Source organism: Talpa europaea (genome assembly GCF_964194135.1).
Source record: "Talpa europaea genome assembly, chromosome: 16".
In the NCBI taxonomy this organism is placed as follows: domain Eukaryota; kingdom Metazoa; phylum Chordata; class Mammalia; order Eulipotyphla; family Talpidae; genus Talpa; species Talpa europaea.
In genome coordinates this window covers 19933274-19960379 of record NC_140084.1, presented here as the reverse complement: position 1 = coordinate 19960379, position 27106 = coordinate 19933274, and the positions used below count along the sequence as shown (strand labels likewise).

General features: G+C 45.4%; 1 protein-coding gene across 1 annotated transcript in view; it reads left to right on the top strand.

Moving 5' to 3' along the window:
- The window catches only part of MBTPS1 (membrane bound transcription factor peptidase, site 1), a gene marked incomplete at its 5' end in the record, with an annotated part of 41781 nt that extends 14675 nt beyond the window's left edge, over positions 1 to 27106 (top strand). The window contains 14 exons of the mRNA XM_084257515.1: positions 1463 to 1614; positions 4614 to 4775; positions 8561 to 8705; positions 11170 to 11358; positions 11874 to 12046; positions 13310 to 13425; positions 13705 to 13861; positions 14646 to 14770; positions 15741 to 15818; positions 18666 to 18806; positions 20612 to 20743; positions 21812 to 21938; positions 25178 to 25308; positions 26876 to 27106. Of these exons, the coding sequence (XP_084113641.1) occupies positions 1463 to 1614; positions 4614 to 4775; positions 8561 to 8705; positions 11170 to 11358; positions 11874 to 12046; positions 13310 to 13425; positions 13705 to 13861; positions 14646 to 14770; positions 15741 to 15818; positions 18666 to 18806; positions 20612 to 20743; positions 21812 to 21938; positions 25178 to 25308; positions 26876 to 27072 (2025 nt within the window). The 3' untranslated portion in view covers positions 27073 to 27106. The remainder of the gene's footprint in view (positions 1 to 1462; positions 1615 to 4613; positions 4776 to 8560; positions 8706 to 11169; positions 11359 to 11873; positions 12047 to 13309; positions 13426 to 13704; positions 13862 to 14645; positions 14771 to 15740; positions 15819 to 18665; positions 18807 to 20611; positions 20744 to 21811; positions 21939 to 25177; positions 25309 to 26875) is intronic.

The following is a 27106-nucleotide window of genomic DNA, read 5'->3' as shown; positions in this document are numbered from 1 at the left end:
ACTCACAGAGAACAGTTTGTTGTGAGCCCGACCCTCCCCTGTGTGGGTGGCGTGGCCATGTGGACCAGAGACTCCTCCACGGTGCGGCGGGCAGCTGCTACTTCTGAATGGTATTTCCCATTCTTTCGAACTTATTTCTGTGTAACCCATTGTTCACATGCCCACTTCTTCTAACTGTAGGAAGGTGGCAGTCCTCCCAAGTGCTGGGCAAGATAATTTGTTTTGGCCCCAAGAATCAGGAAAAACTAGTGAGAACAGCTTAATATCGGCTCTACTACCCTGGAAACAATTGCATGTAGCTGTACAGAATCGAAATAATCCCAACAATTAACTCAGCTACATGGGGTTTAATTGTGCAGAATTGGAGTCCAAGTTAGGTGCTCTCTCTGGATCTTCAGGGTCAGATCATCTCGTGGGTGCTCTTACTCTAAGCACAGAAGTCATGGGAAGTCTCAAAAGAGGGCATCACAGCTTTTTGAGCACCTGTGGCTTTTCCAGGTGGTGCAGCTTTAAGGGATAACTTTCTACTGGAGCCTTGCTACCTGGCAGTGCCACCTCTCCTGGCACCCCAACAGGTGTCCCCACACTCAGATACCTTTTTCTTGAATCGATGCCCACTGAATTGACACGTCTGTGGACCCTCTCTGAGAAGTCAGTCTTGGTAGTACATTCATATCTGTCCTCTGCCCCTTAGCTCCTTCCTTGAACTGCCAGACTAGGGAACAGTGCCTCTCCCAGCACACATGGCTGGCTTCCTCACAGCATACATGCTGTCACTGAGATACCATGCCATTTCATGTCCCTGGTGATCAACACTGTGGTTTTCATGGCATTTTAAGAAATCTTCCTGAGCAATCTACAGAACTACTGAAAAATACCTCTCCTCTGTCTCCATATACAGATCCAGAGGTTCCATTTGTGTTTGAGTACCATAAAAGAGTTCTTTGACTTTAAGTTGGTATACTTCTTTTTTTGAGAATATAAAACTATATTGAGATTCTGATTTTGTCCCAATTTCCAGGAAGCTTAAGGGAGTGCTCAGTTAAATGCTTATACCAGTTATTCATGCAGTTCATTTATGTTCTAAATGGTTTCTTATTTCTTAAAATATCCAGTCATGTACATATTTCCTTGTAAGGAAACATATTTTATTTTTTCCCCTAATTTTTTAGTTATCTAGAGAAAGCAATTTCCAGTTTCTAGTCTTGCATGTTAACAAAATTAAAATACTTTTTAATCTCTTATGGCATTATTGTTGCTATTATGAAACACAACAAAAAATAATTTTTTTAACATCATTTAAACTTGTTTATCACAGTGAATTTCAGACTAAAACTAGTACCTTACTAAGGCGACACTATACTTAAGTAACCCATGTTTCTGATTTGGTTTGCCCATTCATAACCACATGGCAGCTGTGTGCCAGTGTGTGATGTGGTGACCAAGCTGCTTTTGTTCCTAGGAACTACCTGGAGGTTACGGCCGTGTGAAACCTGACATTGTCACGTATGGTGCTGGAGTGAGGGGTTCCGGTGTGAAAGGAGGGTGCCGTGCCCTTTCAGGAACCAGTGTGGCTTCTCCAGTGGTGGCTGGTGCTGTCACCTTGCTGGTCAGGTAAGTGTCTCTCAGTAGAGAGAAGGTGTTCCCAGTAGCCCAGGAGTTGATCCTTGTTGGTCACCAGTGAGTTTTGAGAGCTAGGAATGCATCATGTGACCTCTTTGCTTCACCCCATCCTTTGACTCAGGAATCCGTTTTCATCAGGGTTCTTGTGAGAGTTCATGGGGTGCATGGACTTACTGTGCACTAGCCCATGAAACACTACAAGAACAAATTCCTAGTGACTGTTTTTATGTTTAAAGTCTGGGTTTTTGGCTTCATTTTATTTTGACTTTTTTTTAGGGCAATTTTAGGTTCATAAAATTGAGAGGAAGATATACAGATTCCCCATATACCCTGTGTCATTTTGTTTGTTTTAATGTGCTGTATTGTGGCATAACAGATGTACTTATATCTCAAGTATTAAGCAGGGAACAAAAAGTAAACTGTTTCTTTGCCATGTTCTCTGTTTCTTAATGTGTTCTTTTAGTTACAGATCTGTAGGGCCAGGCAGTAGGCTTTAAGTCACCATTCCTGTGTGAGACAAGTTCCTCTGTGTGATGTATTTATTTTCCTTGGCTCCCAAATACAATTGTAATGTAGCTTAGTGATCCACCCTTAATTTTGCAGATAATGAACCTGGGAGAAAATTCTGGTCTACTAGGATTGATGACTTAGTCAGTGGGCCAGGATGCCTTGTTCTCAAAGTTAAGAAATGTCTTTGGAGCTATCACTTACCCTTCCCCCCAATAACTGTTAAATTTTTTTCTCTCAGTGAGGCTTCAGTTGAGTTATTGTTATATTACAAAATTCTGGAAAATTTTAAAATAAAACAGGAAATAATAGTAAATGTTTTTGTATTTAAAATTCTCTTAAGGGGGCCTCCCCGGTGGCGCAGCGGTTGAGGGCTGGGTTGCGAAGCTGCCCGCAGCCTCTGCGGCGCCGGTTCGATCCCCAGCTGCTCCCTGGCCACTGGAGGAGGGTCCCACATGGCGCGCAGACCTCTCCTGCCGCCCGCTGCTCCCCTCAGCAGTGTACTTCGTCAGTCTGCCTGTTCTGCTCCCCGCTCTGGCTCTGGTGAATTCTCTCACCCTCCCGCGCTTCTGACTGTACCCAGTGCATGTATAAACAAAAAAACAAACAAATAAATAAATAAATAAAACATGCCTCTATTAAAAAAAAAAAAAAGACTTTAAAAAAAAAAAAATTCTCTTAAGGGCCTCCCCGGTGGCGCAGCGGTTGAGTGCTGGGTTGCGAAGCTGCCCGCGGCCTTTGCGGCGCCGGTTCGATCCCGGCTGCTCCCCGGCCACCGGAGGAGGGTCCCACATGGCGCGCAGACCTCTCCTGCCGCCCGCTGCTCCCCTCAGCAGTGTGCTTTGGTCCTTCTGCCTGCTCTGCTCCCTGCTCTGGCTCTGGTGAATTCTCTCGCCCTCCCGCGCTTCTGACTGTACTCAGTGCATGTACAAACAAACAAACAAATAAATAAATAAAAATAAATGCCTCTTTTAAAAAAAAATTACCTTTAAAATTCCCTTAAAAAGAAGGTAAACTTATGTTGGTTTTGTTTGTAAGGCAAGAGACCTTTATTAATAATCCTTGATATAAAGGTGGATATCTGCTTCCTTCCTCCCTTTTCCATCCTCCCCTTAGAGTTTAGAGCCAAATTCTTGAGAAGATTGACTGTTCAGAAATGTGTTCTCCTCTCCTGAGTGTTTTCCTTCCCTGTGTCACTGCAGTGAAAACAGAGGAAGGGAAGGCCAAGTTGGGGTTAGCTGTTCACGTAGACATTTCTGCCAGCTGGGGAGAGAGAGCTCAGCCTTTGTGTCCATTCTTGTACGGAAATAAACCTCCCTGGGTCCTTGTCCCCCTTGCCGGGGATTGTTAGCTGGAGTGAGGTTGCAGGCTCTTCACATGGGCCTCTCAGTATGCCCCACTGTCAAATGAGGGGTAGAAGAGGAGGTTGTGTTTTCCATTCCCAGTAGCATCTGTATCAAGAAAACCTTTCACTTTCTTGAAAGGTCAGGATGCTTTTATGGCATGACAATAGCTCCCGGCTCTGGGAGGAGGGACTAGCCCTAACCTTTGGTCTCCACCTTTATCCTCAGGAAGAGGGGGAGGGTTGTTGACCTGTGGGTGAGCTGCTTATAGTTGTTTTAGTCTATCCTGAGACCCCGTCCCACTTTCTCTCCTCCCTTACTTCTCCATATGTCAGATTTCCAGTCTATACCTGTTAGAAAAATACCTGCCCAGGCCAGGACCAACCCACCACCTCAGAAAGCTATTTAGGAACTTAGAGTAAGTTTTCTTTTTTTGCTTACTGAATTACACCCTGCCCCTGCGTCTAGGGATTAAAATGTACTTGTACTTATAACACAGTTAAGCAAAAATGAATGTGATCATGCCAGTGGTTTTATGCGACTGGTACTGCTGTACTGCCCTGGTGTTGCTGAGTCAGTTCTTAGTCAAGTAGAGCTTGTCCAGAGGCATTTTGGTGCAGGCCTCAAGTCTCCACTGTCTGTAAGGCTTTATCTGCCCAGGTAGTGTGTCACACATAGCCTCTAAGACAGAAAAGGCCTGGTTTGACTGTTTCTTGCCTGTCTGGTGAGACCTTTTTCCAGGATGTGTTTTCCTTCCTCATCTAGCCAGGTGATGTCCCAGGTTTCACCTGTATTTTTGGCAGTTGGCTTCCCTTCCCTGGAGGAGCCAGCACCTCCTCTGTTCTTGCCACCTCCAGCCTCTGAGGTTGATTTAGTTGAGTTAGGGAAAGTAATGTGTTTCTGATATATTTCGTGGAAACAGCCACTAACCTAAAAGTGACTGTTCACACAGGCCATGTGGAGGTGAGGCTGAGAAGTGTGGATCCCAAGCAAGTTCAAACTCATCTGGCCTGGGCTTCACCCCAGAAGCTCCCTTTAGATACAGAACGAGACTGAGGCTCACATGTATGCACATCTACATGTTAGGGACAGCTGGTGTTCACTCTTAGAGAAAATGAGCAACTATGTGATTCCCCCTAGCACGGTCCAGAAACGGGAACTGGTGAATCCAGCCAGTATGAAGCAGGCCCTGATCGCATCTGCCCGGAGGCTTCCTGGTGTCAATATGTTTGAGCAAGGCCATGGCAAGCTGGACCTGCTCAGAGCGTATCAGATCCTCAACAGCTACAAGCCCCAGGCAAGGTGGGTGTGCTTTCCTTTTGAATAGGCCTTTTTTTCTTCTTCTGGGTTCTCGGGTACTTTTCCCTCTACACCAAGCATTAGCCTCAAACCAGGAGCTGATCACTGATTACCCAGCCCTCGGGGCTTTGGGGAGAACCGCACACAGCTGTTCCTGCCAGAACATACCACTGTTTCTCACCTCCTGATGTTCTGCTATTTTTAATGCAGGGAATTTAAAAGAAAGATTTCTCCACTTTCCTTTTATTTTTTAAAACTTCATTTTCAAATCTTAAGTTTACAGAAATTTGCAAAAATCGTTATTGTGCCCTCATATGCCTTCTGCCCAGCGTCCCCTAATGCCAATGTCTTAAATGATCATAATTCTGTTAAGACTAGCAGCTGAGCGTGGCCTGTACTGTATGTCTCTTCTGTAGGCTTCACGCACACTGGCCAGTTCTTGCTGGGACCGAGGGTCCAGGCCCCAAGTTGTCCCATTGTTGAGGTCTCCTCCAACTTGGCAGCCCACCGGGCTTGTCTTTCATGACTGATTCCTTGGGGAGTTCTGGCTACTTACTTTTTAGACACTTCCCATGTGAGTTTGATGTTTTCTCCTGATTAGTTTGAGGCTGTGTATTTTTGGTAAGAATTTTTTTTTTACTTTTTATTTTGCAGTAATTTTAGATTTGTAGCACTGTTTTTAAATTGGAGCTGAGAACCCATAAATCCTTCACTTTTTCCTGATCTTTTTCCTGATCTTAGCATCTTATGTAACCATCCTTCAAACCCCAGGGTCTGGAACATCGCATTGATACATGACCATTACCATTTCTGCAGACTGTACTCAGATTTTACCAGTTTCCCCACTCGTTTCCTTTTCCTGGACTGGATCCTACCCAGCATCTCTCCTTGATTGTCTCCAGTAGGGCACAGTCCTTAGTTCTCTTCCTCTTATTGCTGCTGGTGTTTGCCTGCATCCTGTGGTTGAGTGATGTCAGTCTGGTCCCTCTCAGAAGCAGGCACCAAGATGGGATCGGCTGTCCAGGAGACCTGCTGTGGGGAGGGGAGGAGGCTGGAAGAGACTGGAAGTGTCTTAGGATAGCCATGGTGATGTGATGTCTGTGGAAACAGGCCAGGGGAGGGAGGACTGGGGAGGAAGAGCCTCAGAGTCCTTGAGCTCAGCTTGCCTGTTAGAGGAGCCATGTCTCACGAGCTGGGCTGGCCCCAGTGCCCCTCTGTGCTCCCTCTAGCTAGGAGCAGCTGAGGAGTGTGGCCTTGAAGCAGGCACAGAGGGTCAGTTGTGGCCCTGCAGCAGCAGCAGATCCAAGCAGCATGGTGTGTGGCACCAGTCTTGGCATTCAGTTGCTGTTTGCTCCTGGAGACGGTCTTGTTCCCTCAAATGCGTCCACCCACTGAGTGTTATCTTCAGTGATGGTTCTTGCTGCAGGGTTCTTCCCGTAGGGATGGCCCCATGGTGATTCTTTGTTTCTCTTATTCCTTTTCATTTGTTAATTAGAATTCTGCTCTAAGGTGAGCTGTCCCTTCTCTCTCTCTTATGACTTCATTCAGTTGTGTATGTCAGTGTGGACATGTGGCTGTTTTACTCTGTGGTTCATATCTTAGTTTGTAACCTGTTCATATCTTAGCTTATTTTGTTGGTCAAATTGCCCCGCATGCGGCTGTTCAGGAGCACCATCCAGCCATCTCCATGTCTTCACTATTTGTCAGCCCCTTTTCCCTTGCTGACAGCACAGCGTTTCCTTGCCCAGCCTTGGCATTGGCTGTTTCTCCAAGCAGCCCTGCTCCTTTTCTCAGAGTGAAATTACAAACCAAGACCTGGGCATTTGGTATGCTCCTGACAGCTGTGCTCATAGAGGTTTCCAGCGGACGAGCCGGGAAATACCTATATATGTACATACTTGTCCCCAACTGACAAGCTGGGAAATATCTGTATATATACATACTTGTACCTGTTTGTGCGTCTGTGTATATGCTAGTATTCCTGTCCTTGCTGCCTCCCTGTTCCACCCAACACCACAACTCTCCTTCTAGTCTTTCTCTGTTGAGAAGCTGACTCTTTGTCCACAACAGATTTACTTATTTGCTCAGTTCTAGTGTATACAAAAAATAAATTTACTAACCTGAGTGCATTACGTGTAGTTCTTTCTATCATTACCTATACAACATATAGACATGGTGTTCTCCAGACTTACTGGGTTCTCTCTCCTTTCTTGCCACCATTGGTGTTTGGTTTTGCTATTCATTTTTAATACATTTTATTTGGGTTCCTTTGTTAGTATTGATACTTCTTTTTGGATTTCCTCCATTCTGGTGGATTTAAACTCATTAGGTGTTAAGTATGTGACACATTCCCTTGCCTGGAAAGTCACTATACCTGAGAAGAGTCATTCCTCCATCCTGCTGTCTGTCCCTCTTTCTACTCCTCATTTGTTCCACTTCCCCATGGATGACAATCACATTTGTTTTTGCTTTATCCTCCTTGTATTTCTCCAGTGCATTTACATTTTCTTACGTCTCCTTTGTTGCATGAAGGGTACCATTATTATAAATAGTCCTTGTACTTTGCTTTTTTCACTTAACAGTATTCTAGAAATCACTGTGTCACTTCAGAGACCTTCCATCTCTTTTGTACAACCACATAGTATGGATGTACCATTGTTTATTTGCCCACTTAACTAAATACGGACATTTAAGTTATTTCTACTATTTTATAATTAGAAGTTGTCTAGTGAATCACCTGAGATTTTTGTTTTGTTGGAGGTTGTCTTCAGGGGAAGCTCTTGGAAGTGGGGTAGCTGGGTCATAGTTCAGTACATAGGTGGCTTTGTAGGGTGTGCCCTCAAGAAGTGTGTCCACTTGCACCCCACCTGCAGGGTAGAAGGGGACTGCCACACCAAATTCTCACCAGCTGCTTGTTCTGTAGGGTCTGTACTTCTGTCAGTCTGGTGGGTGACAAATGGCATCCTGGCTTTGCTTTTCTCTGGTCACATGGTGAGGTTGAACATTTCACTTAAGAGCTGTGTTTTTTTTAAGGACCATTAAAAATCTTTCTTAAAAAGTGTTCATTTCTTTTTCCTATTATTCTGTGGGTTTTCACCGCCACTCCTGAGTTTTTAAGATTTCTTTGTATATGCGGGTCAGAAATTCTTTGTCAGTGATTTGTTTTGCAGGTAGTTCCCCAAGTTTGTCAACTGTCTTTTGACTTTATGTATAAAGTAGTTTTTGCCATGCAGTTTTTTTCAAATAGCCAAATTTATTTGCCTTTTGTTGTTGTTGTGGCCCCTGAGTTATGGAAAGCCTTTCTCAGCACTGACGTGCTAGAAATTTACCTGTGTTTTCTTCTTGTACTTGTTTGCTTTCTTTTAATTGAGACGCCATGGTCCATTTGGAGTTTCTTCTTGTGTGTGGTGTGAGATATGGGTCTAATTTCTTTTGCCAGTTGGTCATGCACCTGTTGCAGTTCCATGTATTAAAATATCCATCTTTGCCCCAGTGATGAGATGCCATGATTTGAGACTCTGGTTCCAAGGTATTCATTTGGGCTGGTCATGCATTCACTGTCTGCCTGCCACAACCAAATTCCAGACTTGCAGGAGGTGCCATTGTTCAGACAGGCAGTTTAGGCAGGCTAGCCTGGAGACCTTAGTGCAGGGAGCATTCTGGAGCTGAGTTCCCAGAGCCAGCCCTCCCAAGGCTCAGGCCCACCAGCTGATGTCCCCGCACAGCTGCACTGCTCCCCTGTCATTTTCTAACCACCGGCTCTACTCTAACACTATTCTCTGTTTCAGTTTGAGCCCCAGCTACATAGATCTGACTGAGTGTCCCTACATGTGGCCCTACTGCTCCCAGCCCATCTACTATGGAGGAATGCCAACAATCGTCAATGTCACCATCCTCAATGGCATGGGCGTCACAGGAAGAGTTGTAGACAAGGTGAAGCTGCTGTGCCGTGGTGGGGAACTGAGACCTGGCCCAGACCTTTGTGCCTAGTTCTTTCTCTTGAAGTTCAAACAGGAGAGTTTCTGCCTCTTGGGGTGCATTGCAGGGTATCGAAAGCAGTGATATCTTTTACCCAAAATCTTCTGCAGAATAAATTAGGGGATAGATTAATGAAATCCATTTGCTACCTTTACTTTGGCATGTCGAGTTTGGCTGAATGAACTAATTACATTAGATTCTTCATCTTTACAATTTGTAGTTATTTTAAGGTATGGCCTTTATTGAATATGGCTTTACAATTTTTTAGTGCTTACTGTGTGAACATTATAATAATAAAGGATAGGGAGAGAACAGAAAAATTAGTAACAGCCCAAGCATACTGGCATAGCCACTAAATTTAAAATATTCTTTCTCATCCCTTACCTGAAGTACATACTTTTTTGTTATCTTTGTGTGGTAGGCAAAAATTCAGTCTATTTTTCAGTTCTCATGTTGTAAACATTCCAAAATATAACTGTATACAGAGCACTAGTGTACTTACTAATGGTCATTTAGTATTACATAGAAGAGCCAAATCATAATGTGCTTACTGCTTCCCCTTAAGCACTTAAGTGGTTTTCATCTGTAGGCATTTCACTGAATATCTATCCATATATGTCTTTTTTCCTGCATTATTTTATTAATGTAAATAGCATGGATAGGACCCTGAGTCAGAGGACATAAATATATGGCTGTTGGTACATACTACCAATTCTTTAAAAGAGGAACGTCAGGGCACCTGAGCTGCCAACAGTGGCCAGCATATATAGAGGGACCAGGTCTCCAAGGTGCCTGCACTGGGTGGTACCTTTTTGTTTTTAATTCCATGGGGTTTTTAAAAATTGAGGTAAAATTCGCATATCATAAAATGTACCCTTTTAAATTGTGCTATTCAGTGTTTTTTAGTCTGTTTACAAGTAGTGATGAACCGTTGCTGCTATGTAATTCCTGAACATTTCAGTCATCACAAGGAAGAGATCCCCATTGCTAGTCACTCTCCATTCTCCCCTCCCTCAGCCCCTGGTACCTGCTAGTTCATTATCTGTCTCTATGGATTTATGTGTATGGGCCTTTCATATAGATGGATTCATACAGTATATAGTCTTTTGTGATTGGCCTCTTTCACTGAGCATAATATCTTTACGTTCACCCATGTTACAGCATGTGTCTCTCTCATTCCTTTTCATGACTGAGAAATATTCCATGGTGTGGAGTGGACCCCATTTTTATTCATGAGTTTATGGAATTTAAAATGGTTTATTTCTGGGTGGTTTATCTTTTCATGTTAAATTTAGAGGGCAAATAGCTGGTTCACTCTGTAGTTCTTCCATTATTTGTGAGGTGGGTGTTGCCAGGCCTGTTGACTAATTTTTTCCTGTGTGAACCAGCTTTTCATTTCCTTGGCCCGTCTTTCTATGGGAAATTAGTTTTTTCATATCAATCTGAACAAGTTCTTCATATAGAGAAATTACCTGTTGTGTTTTATGCTGAAAGCTCCCTCAGGTTTTTGTTTTCTCTTTAACACTGGGTTTTATTTATTTTTTGGTTCCATGGCTGTTTTATGTTTTCACGTAGTTGAATTTTCGTCTTTTATGATTCCCTGATCTACTCAGAAAGATAATAAAATCTTAAGTTTGTTTTCTACTAGTTTTCCTTTCATGCTTATTAAATATTTAAATTTTTTGTCTGTATTAATCGGGGTATGTAAGAGATGAATGAAATTAGCCTTTTTCTCAATTGCTATTTAATGTGCTCAAGAACATTTAAAAAAATCCCTTTCTTCCTCATTGTGATGCTGTATCATGTGCATTTTTTGCCTTTTCAGAATTTGTTTTAATATGCTGACTCACTTGGGGAGTATATTTTTGCCTATGTGGGAAGTGAGTGATTTAGGTTACTTTGAAATATTGGTTAATTATCAGAGCTAGATTATGTTTCTTCCGGATATGCTTCTCTCATGCTCCCTTTAATGTTTTCCTCAGATATGGGGGAGATGGAGCAGACAGCCAACTTTGCAGCCAAGCCAGTTCTTCCTCTGGGAGCCTTGTAAACCAATCACTGTCCCCAAACTCTGATGGGTGGCATCTTGTATCCATGTCATTTACCATCCTTTCCTTTCAGTTATTGGCATCCTTTAAGCAGACGAACAATTGTGATGTACCCGCACATCTGAGTTGCCTTTGTCAAACCACTTGTCTCTCTTTTCAGCTTGGCAGAAAAGTCTCTAAAACAGGAGGCTATCAGAAATAGTGGTTTCTGTCAGATGATGTTCCAGATATTCTATAGGCTACTTGGTTACCCCTTGCTTCATATCTCTGCATAAATTTCACTTTGTTTTATTTAATGAAATATTTCTCAGAAGTGGATCTAGAAATCGAGCATTTCACCTTAGCCTTTGCTTATTTACTTTCTCCTGCAGCCTGACTGGCAGCCCTATTTACCCCAGAATGGGGACAACATTGAAGTCGCTTTCTCTTACTCATCAGTTTTATGGCCTTGGTCAGGCTACCTGGCCATTTCCATTTCTGTCACCAAGAAAGCAGCTTCCTGGGAAGGCATTGCACAGGGACACGTCATGATCACCGTGGCTTCCCCGGCAGAGCTGGAAGTAAGTGCACACCGGGAAGGGCTAGCTTTCCTGATCTTCCCTTGGCACCTTCTAGGACCAGACGGCCAGGTGGATGCCTTGGATCTCAGGTTTGAAGGCAGCTGACTCACTAAGCTGAAGGCTTGCAGAGCAGTAGAGAGAAGCTATCTGTAGTGAGGAATGCTGCCTCCCTTTCTCTGCCTGAGAACTGGCAGCCAGGATTTGGTTGTACCAAATTTCAGGCTCAAAACAATTTGCAGAGAGCGTGCATTCTCTAAAAAGGAATGTTGGGTTAATCCTAAGTCTAGTAGTTTTCAGGAACATATGTCTTGATTTTATCTTAAACTCTTAAGAGTTTGGCTAGAAGAAATTGTGGAAAGTAAATGTTCCTTCTGATGTTTGTTATTATTTGAAACTCTTGGGTTCAGAGTATTTGGATTGAGTTGATAATAGAAGCTACTTTTTTTAGCCCCAAATCTGAACATTCTGGGCAACTGGGGCACTTCAGGTTAAAAAAAAATTTTTTTTTTTCCCAGTCAAAAAATGGTGCAGAACAGACTTCGACAGTGAAGCTCCCAGTTAAGGTGAAGATAATTCCGGCTCCTCCGCGAAGTAAGAGGGTCCTGTGGGACCAGTACCACAACCTCCGCTACCCGCCCGGCTATTTCCCCAGGGACAATCTAAGGATGAAGAATGACCCTTTGGACTGGTAAGCAGCCGCCAAGCATGACGCCCTTTACCCTACTCCTTTCTCAGCAGGGCTGGGGTCTCTGCCCCTCTGAGGAACAGACCTGGCTCCACTTTCAGCCTGGATTCCATGACCTCTGAGATGTGGCAGGTCCTGCTTTAGGGTACTCTGCTTTTCTCCTTTGGAGCGCCTGCAACTGTGTCCTAATGCCTCTTCAACTCTCCGTAATTGCCTGTTTCCCCTGACTTCTGTAGAGTTGCTCGGCAAGTGCTGTCAGTTCTGTCTCCAAAACAGCTCCCCAATGCTTACCCTGTCTGACTGCCCCCTACTCCTACCCCATGCAGACCTTCATCATTTCTCGTCAGGAGTCTCACCGCTGCCATTCTTATCCCTCATTTCCATTCTCTATGTAGCAGCCCTGGTTATCTTTAAAAACATAGATTTTGTTGCAATTTGCATCACACTCTGCAATGGCTGCTTCTGTGGACTTCTTCATGGGACAGACTTCCTGGTATGTCCTCTTCAGCCTCCATGACAGCTGAGCTGACTTGCTCTTCGCCCATCAGCCAAGGTCATTTCTATCTTAGTGTGAAGCGAAGGAGTTTGGACTTGACCTGAAAGCATATACAGGGAGGGGGATGGGAGCATGGATGAATTTGAGGAGAACACTTGTGATGACAGACTGTTCTTTATAACGATGTCTCCAGAGCAGGTTGGAGGGGCTAAGACCAGAGGCAAATAGACAAGACATGGTGAGAAGTTAAGAAACTTAGGTCATGGCCATGAGTTCTTGTGGTTTTAGTCCTGCTGTGAAGGTGGACTCTGGAGGCCTGCGAGGTGGAGGCTGGCTGATGGAGTGACCCTGGTGTCCTGTGGGCTTACACTGTGCTGTAGGAAGATGAGCATGCTAAGAAGGAAGGAGGACGGAAGGTGGGGGGAGCAGTCATGCAGGACTTGCTGTCTGGCACTATCTGGGTTGATATGCCCTGCCTGAGCAGGCCTACTGGCCACTTACACTTGCACCATGCTATAGGATGCACCTGCACTTCACAGAGCATTTCTTCTCACCATGTCATCTGCATTCCTGTGCCATGTGTGCAGTGTCCGGTCACCATGACAGATAGGAATCCAGAGAAAAGCTGGTCTGGAAAGGCTGCCTTCTGTGCCCTTGGCCTCTGCTGGTGAGGGACTGTGCTCCCTCGTTTCAGAAGTGGCTCTGTCCAGAGGAGCCTTTATTGCTAGTAAAGATGGGTCATTTCAGGGCTGGCACCTTTTGTCTTTCAGGAATGGTGACCACATCCACACCAACTTCAGGGACATGTACCAACACTTGAGAAGCATGGGCTACTTTGTTGAGGTTCTCGGCTCCCCCTTCACGTGCTTTGATGCTAATCAGTATGGTGAGCAGCCACATGGCACTAGCTGAATATTGTGGCCACCATGTTGGGGGCTGGTGAAAAATTTTGACAGGCCTGAAAAGTGAGCATGCAGGGTCTCCCGATCATAGGGGAGGCTGGGCAGTGAACTTGGTTCTGTTGTTGGTGGTTGTAACTTTCCGCAACAGTGTGAAACCACCAGAGGATGGGGGACATTTGTGTGTTTGTATGTAAATAGCAAGTGAAACCATGATGTCTGGTGGCTAACAGGTGGGAATTCTCACGTCGCATTTTGTCCCTCAGGAACATTGCTCCTGGTGGACAGTGAAGAGGAGTACTTCCCCGAGGAGGTGGCCAAACTGAGGAGGGATGTGGACAATGGCCTTTCCCTCATTGTCTTCAGTGATTGGTACAACACCTCCGTTATGAGAAAAGTGAAGTTTTATGATGAAAACACAAGGTACTTAGGGAGCTGGTGTTTGGAGAAGAGATTTTCCATTTTTGGGATTGCGTTCTATCCAGCAGATACTCGGGTAGTGTTGGTGGCTTTTGTGGTTGTCAGGGGTGGGGTCAGAAGGCTTGGCTCCAGCACTCCCTCCTCCTCTGGTAGAGAGGTGAGATGGTTGCTTGAAAGCATGTAAGATGCTCCCTTATTCTAAGCACCGTTGAAGGTTTCATTGTCCTGCCTTGTTAGTCTTAGGTAGCAGAGGCATGAATTTTTGTTAAGCTCTATTTCCCGTACTCTAACTGGGTAGAGCTTCTATCCTCCCATCTCTTTATCACTGGATCTGTACACATTTAAATGCACAAAGGGAACTGTTACTTAAAGACAGCTTTCATTAAATCAGTTATTGATCAAGGATTCCCAGAATATTAGGAATATATCACTCTTACAGTGTATTTTGAATTTTTTTCAGAAGAATCTTTGACTTGAACTGTATAAGCCTCTTTCTCTTATGTTTCAGTGACCCTCTCGAGGTCTAGGTTCAGTTTATAAGCAGTGCATATCATGAAATAAATTTACTTTTATTTTGCACATGGGTTGAACAAACCGGATTTAATCAAACTAAATTTACTTTGAGTATTACCCATAGCCAGACAGTTAGTTTCAACTGAAACCTTAGAGTGGACTTTAGAGTGGATCCTAGGATTCTGGCAGGAGACATTTAGCTTTGCCATGAGAAGGTGAGTTGTTGTATGGGTTTCGGAATCCTTCATTCTTAGTGTCTCCTAATCACTCACAGGCAGTGGTGGATGCCGGACACTGGAGGAGCTAACATCCCAGCTCTGAACGAACTCCTGTCTGTATGGAACATGGGGTTCAGCGATGGCCTGTATGAAGGGGACTTCACCTTGGCAAACCATGATAGTAAGATTTTGCATTGGTTTTGTTATGGAGCACATGATTCCAAGAGATGGAATAATAATATATGTCTTTGAAGTCTGTGTCAGAGACAGAACGAGGAGATTCCTAAATAAGTTCAGGTCTGGCGAACAGCTAGCTGTTCAGTGTCTTCAGAAGGACATCTGTGAAACTGGGGGTTAACCTCTCTCCTTTGGTCTGGATTCATTTTTCTTTCTAAAAGATTTATTTATGCATACAAGAACTGGGGTGTAGGCCAGAGGTGCTGGGGTGGTGGTGGTGGTGAGAGGATTCACCAGAAACAGAGTGGGGAGCAGAATAGGCAGATCGACTGAAATACACTGCTGAGGGGAGCAGCGTGTAAGACAGGAGAGGTCTGCTGCACCATGTGGGATAGCTCCCTGGCTGGCCGGGATCGAACTCATGCTATAGTGGCTAGCAGTAGCTTGATAGTGCTGTGTCTTTAACCCCTGCACCACCAGGGAGGCCTTGGGCCTAGATTCTTAAAATGAAAATATTATATGCAAGCATTCCTCATTTCAGCACCATCTGTAGGGCTTATTCTGTATGTTCCCAAGTAGGAAGTACCTCATAGGTTCCTGATTATTTATAAAATTTTGTTTATGAAATAACTGGTATATCCTATTTAAAAAGTCTCCCTGTAGATTACTTTGCATCTTGGGCATTATTATTGCTCACTCTGCCCGTCCTGACTTAGCTTGTCCCAGGTCTCTGCCAGCTTTGACTTCTGAAGTTTCTTCAGGAACCTTATATCAGTAGTGATATTTAACTTGCATTTTGAGGTAATTACTTATAGTTTGTGTGACCAGTTTCTAACAGCAGCTCTTCTCTCAAAATTAAAAACAATTTTAGAATATTTATGATGTCTAACAAAGCATTTCAGGTAAATGGGCAGCTACTGATGCAAGTTTGCATTGTTTCTATGTTCTCATAACTTGGAACAACTATTTTCTAGTGTATTACGCGTCAGGGTGCAGCATTGCTAAATTTCCAGAAGATGGCATAGTGATAACACAGACCTTTAAAGACCAAGGTAAGGAATGCTACTCATGTGCTTTTAGATCCCCCCTTTTTTTAAAGTAACTATTACTGTATATAATGCATGTGCCATAGCCTTTATTCCTTTGAAGTGTAAAGTTGTGTAATCATCACCATTATCAGCTTCCAGAATGCCTTTATGAACCTTGAATTGACATCCTGTACACATTAACAGGTTTTTTTTTTTGTTTGTTTGTTTTTTTTTTAATTACAGTATTTGTATGTTATACCTTCTTTAGGCAAGACTTATGAGCAGTGGCTCTGGGCAATGTAAAGTAGATAAGATAGTTTTTTGCTGATAACTCAAATATATGTGACTGACCACTGCAAATAAAATTGATTTTCCTACATGGGAAGGACTTTGTGAATATTTGTAAATTTTTTTTTTTAACTATCTTCAAAGTTGTCTCAAATTTTTTTTTTTAAACATTTATTTATTTTTATACAAGAATTGGGGTACAGGTCAGAGATGCACAGGGGGGGTGAGAGGATTCACCAGAGACAGTGTGGGGAATAGAACAGGCAGACGGACTGAAGTACACTGCTGAGGGGAGCAGCGGGCGAGACAGGAGAGATCTGTCCCACCATGTGGGTTTCTTCCTGGCCGGCCGGGAATCAAACTTGTGCTGCAGTGGCTGCGGATTTCTTCATAGGTTTCATCTTAACCCCTGCGCCTCCAGGGAGGCCCATTTGTCTCAAATTTTTATTAATGTTTATGAATTACCTATGCTTCTATGATTGCTAGAGTACTAAAATACTGACCATGTTTTGAAGTTCTTAACTGTGTAAAGGTAAAGATGCTAATTGTGGAGTCATCTTCTGAAATTCTTTGAAGAATTTAAAGGAAAGAAAGGTCTTCCCTTTCAGTTTTGCTTCTTTAAATACAGAGAACCACCACTCATGAAGGCAAATGAGGACAGTGCTCCTGGATTTAGTATCCCTGACACTGTGCTGAGGATCTGAGCAATAGCTGGGAGCAGGAGGAGCCAAGCCATCCCCCGCTTCCACACATCTCCCCACTTCTGCTCCTGCCTCCACCCTTCCTGAGGTGGGAAGTGGTCCATCTGCTTGGTGTGGGACAATGGGCTGGGCACTCCAGAGCCGAGGTTTGGGCAGCACGTCTCCCATCATGTCCTGTGCCCAGCATGACAGGCTCAGAGAAATTGATGGGATGGATCTCTTTCCTTGTACAAACTGCTGTTATGTATTTCAGAATGGAAGGTTTCCTCTATTGTTAAGTTTGCTGTTTTCTGTACTTGAAAGTTGGGACAGTTTCAGTAGTCAAATAGGACAAGAAGGCAGGATTTCTCACTGGTCTGTTTGTACCTGCAGCACAGAATTTATTCTTGTGTCCACTGGAAGCGGCTTTTTCATGAAGGCAAGTCAGTCAGTGGACAGGTCTGTGTCCTTCCAGAGCTTCTGCTGTGTGTGTCATCCCACCAGGAGCTGTGAAGGTGGGAAGAAAGCCACCATAGGGTGAAATGCAGGTTCATGCACCACTGCCTTCAGCTCCAGGTTTCACAGAATATTGTTTCCAAAATTTTTTTTGATCAGCATGACCCAGGTTTGCAAAGTCCAGTGTTTGTATTTTAGGCACAAAAGTGTCTCACCGTTACTTGGCCATTTCTGGTCTCTCAGGATGGGTGGTTCCAGGTGGACAGGTGAGAGCCATGTTCTCCCTGATGTCTTCCCGTCTGGTAGTTCCTTGCTGCTTTGCAAGGAGAGGGAACCAAAGGAGGTGTAAGCATGCATGCTTCAGCCTGGTGTTTTGCTGGTTAGAACATCAAAGTGTATTATCTTGAAATTCTTTCAAGGGTCTTTCTATTTCCACAGGCCTTACATTGAGTAATCTTTTGGTACAGAATTGGACTTTATGAACCTGGGTCATGCTGATCAAAAACAATTGTTAGAAACAATACTCTGATACCTGGGGCCAAAGTCATTGGTGTGTGAACTTGCATTTCACTGTTACAGTGGCTTTCTACCCACCTCTCAGCTCCTGGTGGGATGACACATACAGAGCAGGAAATGCTCTGTTTTTGTAGCCACAGATTTCTTAGATGTTAAATTCTCAGATTTAGATGTTACAGCAGACATTTTAGATGGTTCCTGAGAAAGGCTTGCATCATCCATCGAGCTGGGTACAGTACTTGCTTCAGGGCTGGACTCTCAGATGTTTGACTTGTAATTACTGCCTCAGGCATTGATATCTGTTTGACTTCTTGATTCATTAAACACTGTGAGTTGTGGCATCTGTTTGGGTGAAGATAACAAAGGTCTAATGTCAAAACATTTGTATCTGTGAGATGAATGTAACAACTACCTTAAATCTAAATTTAAACAATATATTTATGGTGTGGGCATGTGTTGTAAAGTTAATTGTGTTTGTTGTAGGTTTTGACAATGCAAAGTGAAGCCTGTGTGTCTGTGTACTGTCCTCACAGAGGCGCTTTGGTGTCTAGTGGGAACCACCTAACTGGAGACCCCCGTGTATGTGGTCGAAAGACATAGCCTTTCAGCATCATCAGAAGAAACAAAAATTTGTGGTTTTAGGATAAAAAGGGAGACCTCCCTTTAGGATTATAAATATTGTGTGGCACCATTTCAAGTGAAAGTACCAGTGGAGATGGAAATAAACACCACATGTGTGTGCATTTGGCACATCCTAGACAAGCTGCGTTTAAGACATTATTTTCATATCCTAAAAGTTTGCAGGCTTGAGGGAATGAGATTTTGAGCGATGTGTGCTGGCCACATGGACTGAGTGTCAAGGTGAGTAACAACTGGAAAACCATCCATCCGCAACTAGAATCCTCATTGCTGTTTTGTTGTGTTGCTTCAGGATTGGAGGTTCTAAAGCAGGAAACAGCAGTGGTTGAAAATGTCCCCATTTTGGGGCTTTATCAGATCCCTTCTGAGGGCGGAGGCCGGATTGTGCTTTATGGAGATTCCAACTGCCTGGATGACAGCCACCGGCAGAAAGGTAAGGTGCATCCTTGCCTCCCACACTCAGGCTTTGACTGCTTGTCCCTGAAAAAGCAATGAGAAGGTGCTGCAGATGCCAGATTCCTGCTCTTGGGGCCTGAGAGTTTCCAGTGCTTTGGTTGCTTGGAATTCTGGATCGGTATCTAAGTCTGGACGCTGATGAACAAAGCAGGACTGGTTCCCAGCAACACTGCCCTTGATGGCATGGCTGTAGTCCTAAGACCCGTTGATGCCAGGCCTACTGTGCTTCTATGGAGAGACCTGTGGCCCCTTTACTTTGGGCTTGTCCCGGGCATCCCCATGCAGTCTGTAGGTTACTGGCTGTCTATGACCATCCCTTCTCCCTGGCACTTAGCTAGCCTTTCAGACTTGAGCTGCTGGGGGCCTGTGTCAGTGAGGGACTTTGGTACATCACTGAGTATGAAGGGAGGTAGGGGAATAATCTCAGTACCCTCCTCTTTCTCACAGTGTTAACCTTTCCTCCAAAATGGGAGGTTTTGAACTTGGACATAGACCATTTATTTTCCTTATTTCGTAAAGGGGGAAGTGGGATCTAAGAGTTTCCATTTTTGTGCCTGGCAAGATGATGACAAGACCAGAACTAGAGCCCAGTCTTCTCCCAGATCACAGGGAGGGATGGTTAACTGGAGAGAGGAGCCAGCAGGCATGTCTGGGGTGCATTGTGTGCCCCGCCCTGATGGAAACTGAAGCCGACACAGGTCCTAGCATCTTACGTAAATCCTTAGAATGTGATTGGTCATCAAAATCAGAAGTGAAGGTTAAAGTCACAGTTGAAAGAAGGTGAATGTTTTGTTTCCATAGAGATTTTCTTTTAAGACTTGAAATCTTCCGTTGAGAGTCTCTATTAAAAATTTAAATGCCCAAGAGGACTGCCCTGGTCTTTACATTTGTTATTGCAGCATTCAGGATCTTTCAGGGGCTCTGAGCACTTGACCACAAGTGCTCTTTAATGAGAGAAAAGTATTTACCAGTGTTTTCTCTTTATGAATCGTGCATAGTCCGATTACTGGGATGTGGAGGGCCTGCCCTGGGGACAAGTGCATGGAATTAGAAAAGGAGGCACACAGTTGATCTCCCAGCCTGTGCCTGTGATGGCAGCTGTCAGTTGCAGCCCCTGGGTGCCCAGCGTTGACCCTCCAAAATAACTGACCACCTTGTGCTTTTTTTGTACTTTATGGTTGGAAAGTACAAAGGATGAATGTTTATTTCTACAGAGGTTTTCTTTTCAGATGTCAGATCTTCTGGTAAAGAGCCTGGGGTGCTGGGGATGGGGGTACGGACTCAAAGGGCATCTCTGGTTAGCCCGTACTTTTGTGTTGATTTTGACCCACTTCCCTTTGGAGGGCGTGTGTGGCCCTGCTCTGCCTTCGCAGTGTGTATCTCTATCCTTGACTGGCCAGCCTCTGGTGTGGTACAGTGTTGGGGCCCCATGCTCTCCCCTTGCCTGCTGCCCCTTTTCTCTGGGTTCTTGTCTCCCTGGGTGTCACTTGGCCTCCCTGTCCCTGAATGGACTGTTCTGTCCTCTCTTGGGGTCCAATGCTCGTCCAGCTCGGCATTTAGTGCTCTTGACCTGCTTGTGCCTGGCACGGCCAGCTCATGTCTGCCTTGCTGACCCTTGTGATCTGGTGCTGAGTGTGGAGAATGTATGTTTCTCAAGTGTGGGGGTTCATTTTGAACTAACATGTCACCTGTTCCCCACATTTTGGTGCTACTTTCATTTTCCTGGAGAGGTTCCTTAAAAAAAAAATGGAATTTTTAAAATCTTGCTTGTTGAACCCACAGACTGCTTTTGGCTTCTGGATGCTCTGCTTCAGTACACGTCATATGGGGTGACACCTCCCAGCCTCAGTCACTCTGGAAATCGGCAGCGTCCTCCCAGTGGCGTGGGCTCTGTGACTCCAGAGAGGATGGAAGGTAAGTAGGCCTGGGGTGCTCTTGGGTGTGGGGGATCAAGCCTGAGGTACTGCTTGGAAAACCATGAGCCTCCAGACATAGAGCGAGGCAGCACTGCCTCCCATGATTTCCCTCATGACTGCAGGTGGGCTGTCCTCCCTGAGTGAAGGCACAAGTCCTGGGGGCCTCATGTGCTAGGTGCTGTTCCACACTCAATGCCTAGCAATCCCACTTGACACTTACTGAGCCACTAACTAACAAAGACCCTGGCTCTCAGGTCTTCCAGAAGAATAGCCCACGCTCACTGGGTACCGGGCAGGGTACCAGGCACTAAGTCCACAGAATCCTATGAAAATGGTTATTTATCCCCATTCACAAATGAGAGAAGTTAAGTAACTGCTCAAGTTGGTGGGGCCTAAAGAGTAGCCCCGTCAGAGAGATGCTGGTGCCACAGTGACCTGCAGCCTAGCCTGCTGTGTGTGGCAGAGCTGGTCTGCACTCCAAAGCCAGAAAGTTCTGAGCTGTCCTTGGAAGTGTGTTCTGAGCAACAGTTGTAATTCTAAATTGTCCAGTAGCCATGTTAAAGAAGTTAAACTTGTGAAATTCATTTAAATAACTTACTCATTTAAATATTGTGCTTTTAACCCAGTACACCAAAACATTACACTCGCCCCATGTCAGTTGCTCATGCTCCACATGAGGCTGGTGCTGTAGAGTTGGATGGCACAGATTTAAGAAATAAAAGAAAAATTGACTCTTGAAAATGTAGGGTTTTTAGCTTAAGAATTAAATAATTTAGGAAAGGAAGATTTTTCCATGTGGTATCTCTTCAGTTGAAGCCTTGTGCCCATAGTGATGGTCAGTAAGGAATGTGTAGCTGCTGTCTGCGCAGTGTCCCCGCTGTGGAGGCGTGACTGACAGTTCTGGGTGTGCGTCACCTGTTAGACACAGTGGGTCAGCTCCTGCACTCCTGGTACACAGACTAACAGTCCATAGTGGCCCGTCAGCCCAAGAGCAGACTGACTAATGAAGCTTCGTTTTCCCTTGCTTTGCCACATGATGTTTCCTGCTGCCAATGTTGCTGTCCAGGGAACCACCTGCACCGATACTCCAAGGTCCTGGAGGCCCGTTTGGGAGGCCCAGAGCCCAGGGCCCTGCCAGCCTGTCCACATTTGTCATGGGCCAAGCCACAGCCTTTAAATGAGACGGCTCCCAGGTCAGTGTCTCCCTTTGCTATTTCACCTCCTTCCATAGGGTTCATGATGCATTATTTTTAATAAGAGAGAGGGGAATTTTATAGACATCATTACCAAATCATCATGTCTTCTAACTTGTCATTTTGTGGTGGTTATTTAAATGAGTGAGCCCCCACGTTGACTTTGAGAATTACGCTTTCTGGTGGGATCCTGTATATATTATCTTTGGGTAATTAGCACTTTGTTAGGCTTGGTTGGTTCGTGCTTTAAAAGCTGTGATCCAACCAATACCACTTCCCTGGAAGCTCTGACTACTTTGGTGAAGACTTTGGGAGTTGAGGACTTCTGTTTGTGATGTTTATTCTGGAATATAGACAGGTCATGGCTGAGGGCTAGGACTGCTCCAGTGCACCTGGGCTATGTGGCATATCCTGGCCCTGGTGTGTGTCTGTGCCCTTCCCCCACCTAAGTGTTAACAAACACCTGTGGAAGTGTCCTCACACTATCACTGTCACCCTGTGTGCTTGTCAGTGTCCTAACTCTGCTCTTTTGTCTCCATCAGCTACTAACTTGACCTCAGTGTGTACCATTTCCTTTCAGAACAGGATTTGTGCTGCCCTGCTGTTTCTCTCGGGCAGAGCAGCCAGCTCAGCAAGCTGTTTTCCACCTTGTCTCCAGATAGCCACTCCTCCTGCTTCTCTCGTTGGCATTCCTTGCCTCAGTGGGATAAACTTCCTCAAAGAGAGTGGGGGCTTTTCCTGATCTGGGAACTAGGGAAGCAGTGGGAGTAGCCTTCCCACGCTGTTTCCTTTGAGGGGTGCTACAGAATCCATACTGATCACAGGCAGGCATGCCCAGCACTGTTCAGGCACAGGCTCCCATTTAAGGGCTACTCTTGGCCACTTTTCCTCTTGATGACAGGCTGCCCACTCTGTTTGCGTCTCAGCTTGTACAGGTGTGGGTATGACGAGACAGGGCCATCGACCATGCTGTGAGCCTTAAAGGGCAGGTGCCAGCGGGAGGGCCTCACAGCTTCCTTCTGTGTGACTGTTGTCACAACCAGAAAGCGCTCAGCACACTGATCATTTCAGATATGTTGACTGGAAAACAGTAGAATTGTAGAATTTTGTTATCAGCAATTTTCTTCCTGAAACTTTCAATTAGTGGGTACTTTTCTGTCCCTGTTAACATTCCATCATTTAGAAATTTCTGATAAGCTTTCGTTTTTATATCTCAACTTATTTATAACCCTCCATTATCCTAGCATTTGGACCAGACTTCCATTACAGCTGTGGTCAGCAGTTCATACTCTGGACAGTCAGAGTTGGCTAAAGTTCTAGCAACTTGATTACTCTCCATGGTGCTGGTCAGGACTCTGAAAGACAGCTAACAAGATCCTTGGTATCTGCATGGCTACATAAAAGAATCCCTCAAATAGTGACCTGTCCGTTAAGAATACTGATTGTGCAGCTCCAGGAATGTGCTTCTCACCAACACACTCAGCAAATCCTTCATACACCAACCAGCTTTATTTCTCATTTTACATCTTGTTGGAATTGTCAGTCCTCAAATATCCAGACATATTATTCAGACTCTCTCAAAGAGGTTTGAGTGCATTGTTTGCTTCCAACAGTGCCAGAAGGACCCACTGTAGTGCCACATCTCTCCATGGAGACTGGGGTCTTTGTTGGGCAGCAGGCGTCCATGCTCAGAGCCGCTGCATAGCATCCAGAATGTTGGGATCTTCTCCCCCCGGTAACGCTGGTGCACCATTACTGCCTTGGTGTAACCAGGCCATGCCGTCACCAATCATTGAACTCCAGGATGGGGTGGAGCCCACTGAGGGTTCAATGTAACATGTTCATTCTGCTGCAGGGTCCAGAGGCTTCAGTGCCATTGCTTCCATGACCTAGCAGTCTAAATTTCAAGCTCATTAAATCTGCTATGTACAGTTACAGCATGTAGAAGAGAACAGGCCATCCTCGCTGACATTTCCAAGCAGTCGCCCAGCTGGAAGTCATAGTAGTCATTTATCTCTTTCCTGCACAGAAAGCTTCACACACTTACCAAGTTGCCTGGCTTCCTGTTGACCTTCTCCCTGATTGCTGATAGATCTGAACTTCTTTGCTTTCCCTTGACCAAAATAAGAGACAGACCAGCAGTTTCCAAACAAAGAGCAGATAAACAGGGAATTACACATACTTTATTCCTTTCCCAGACAGTAGCAGAATGGTGTTCAGATTTTCTAGGCTCGTGGCTTGATTAAGGCATCCTCCAGTCTGTCTTCTACTGTTTATAGCCTATCAGCCGCTCTGTTCTTGGGGTGTGAGTTGTATGAGCCTGAACTAGTTCTCCGGGTCTGGAATGCGGAGTGCTTGTGCCATAATGAACAGTACATTTCACAAAGCATATGATTTCTTTTCTTGTCATTCTGGCCAAGCGAGCAAAGCAGATGCTTATCCCCATGATCTGCCTCTCGCTTCTTGGGTGATTTGTCTCCCTCCTGCTGGTGGTGTCCTGAGTACGTAGATGGCTCCTGGCTCCGGCACAGTGTGACCTCCTCTGCTCTGTTGGTTTGCAGGCCTCAGAACACGGGCTCTGTGCTCCAGACCCCACATGCCATCCCCATGTCCACCCACCAACACCCCTTCTGTGCCTGCAGGCTCAACATGAGGTTTTCTTTCCTGCTCCTTGGTGACATTCCAAGTACAGATGGGCTAGTGTTGGCAGTGCTAAAACGCCATGGGACTCACCCTAATCCATATTGTTGAGATCTCACACACGTGAACTTGACTTGGACTTTTCTGTCTCTTGGGATCTGGATGCTGTCACACAGGTGCACTTAGGCAGGTTTCAATGGGAACAGCATTTCACTTTTCTGTCAATAACTCCCTATTTTTTTTTGTTTGTTTTGAAGATTTATTTATTTATACAAGCACTGGGTACAGTCAGAAGCGCAGGAGGGTGAGAGAATTTCACCAGAGCCAGAGTGGGGAACAGAACAGGCAGACTGACGAAATACATTGCTGAGGGAAGCAGCGGGTGAGACAGGAGAGCTCTGTCGTGCCATGTGGGACCCTTGCTGGTGGCCAGGGATCGAACCGACGCTGCAGAGGCTGCGGGCAGCTTTGCAGCCCAGCATTCAACTGGTGCGCCACCAGGGGAGGCCCAGTAACTCCCTGTTGTTTAGATGTTGGCTAAACTTTCTAGGCCAATACAATTGTTTATCTTTATTTTGTCTTTATCCATTTTCCTGAAGTAATCTTTGGAAACATCAGAAGTTACTCTCCATCGACCTGGATAAAGTGGTATTACCCAACTTTCGATCGAATCGCCCTCAAGTGAGACCCTTGTCTCCCGGAGAAAGTGGTGCCTGGGACATTCCTGGAGGTCAGTTTGTGGAGGTTTTCCTGTTGTGCCCAATCGTGGATTACATGTCAAAGGAGTTTCTCTGCCTCCCCAGGAGGGGCCTGACTGTTCCCAACCTGGCCTTCCTGGGACCTTGGTGGTTTGGGTTTTCTTTGTGTTATGAATCAACAGCCTGGTATTAAACCTAAAACTTTTCCAGTAGAGTGACTTGTATATTTTTATAAAAGTTCTGGAGAGAAATGTGTTATGTACCCCAGGGGATTACTGTCATTTGCTGGGTTTGGTTCCAAATAGTGGCGACACATGGCCCCTCAGCCTTCAGAGGTCTCTACCCATGCTCCGCCATATGTTGCCCAGCATAGGCCTTCACTGGGCTGGGGTTTTTGGTTAAATTCGGGTATGTGCCCCCTAAGTGATCTGATTCTGTCCCCTCTACCCAAATGACATAAAATGTCTGCTCCCCAGGTGATGGCTTTGATCTGTTAGACTATCAGGAATCTGGGATAAGTCATTCCTGCAGAGAGTGGGCAGTGCTTTCTCTGGAAATCCCTGTGGTTTTCCAGGAGTTTCCAGCTCCCTGGGTGGTGGTTTCCTGGCTCTGGGAATTGGCTTGGAAATTCTGAGTATTAGAAAGGGGCCTATGTAGTCCACCTCTGAGGACTGTGTGGTGACACCAAACTCCTGAGTACCTTCCTTGTCTTCGGGTCATGGGTGCAATGATGATAGTACATTATTGAACCCAGTGTAAGCTACAAAGTCACACTGCAGTAGAAACTAAGGGTCCTCCAGCGCTTACTTAAACACTTTCCTACTGAGGAAGGGCACTGGGGCCCAGTTGTGGGGGCTTTCCAGAAGGATAAGTGCACAGCAGCAGTCCTTATCTCCACACCTGGCCTCCCTCTTTACCTTTACTCTGCTACTCATACCCCCAGCACCCGCCTCTTGTCCCTCATTGTTGTCTTTTTTTTTTTTTTAAGATTTATTTATTCATTAACACAAGCACTGGGTACAGTCAGAAGCGCGGGAGGGCGAGAGAATTCACCAGAGCCAGAGCAGGGAGCAGAGCAGGCAGAAGGACTGAAGTACACTGCTGAGGGGAGCAGCGGGTGGCAGGAGAGGTCTGCGTGCCATGTGGGACCCTCTGGTGGCTGGGGAGCAGCTGGGGATCAAACCGGCGCTGCAGAGGCTGCGGGCAGCCTGGCAACCCAGCACCACCGGGGAGGCCCCCTCATTGTTGTCTTTATGGGAACAGAAAACAGCATGTGCTCCTAGTGTGGATTATTTGTGACAGAATAAAGGCCAGTGCTTGTTTCTGAGGTAAGCACAGGGAACAGAGAAACGCACCCTTCCCCCCCTCCCCCCTCTATACGCCATAAGGAAAGCCCTAATCTGAGCTAGCTCAGTGCATGGTCCTTCCCTGGTAATGGCCTGTGGCCTGAGTTACTCAGCTGAGCTATAAAAAGTGCATTTGCCCCACAAGCCCAGCTGATGAGGTAGCCAGAGTTTCATTTTTGATGAGTCCATCTCTCAGAGGAGGCTGTGTTGTGTGACTGTGTTGTATTGACCGTCACGCGCTGTCCTGTTGCAGGGATCATGCCTGGCCGCTACAACCAAGAGGTGGGTCAGACCATTCCTGTCTTTGCCTTCCTGGGAGCCATGGTGGTCCTGGCCTTCTTTGTGGTACAAATCAACAAGGCCAAAAGCAGGCCGAAGCGGAGGAAGCCCCGAGTGAAGCGACCACAGCTTATGCAGCAGGTTCACCCCCCAAAAACCCCTTCAGTGTGACTGTCACACCAGCTGACCATGAGAGCCAAAGAAC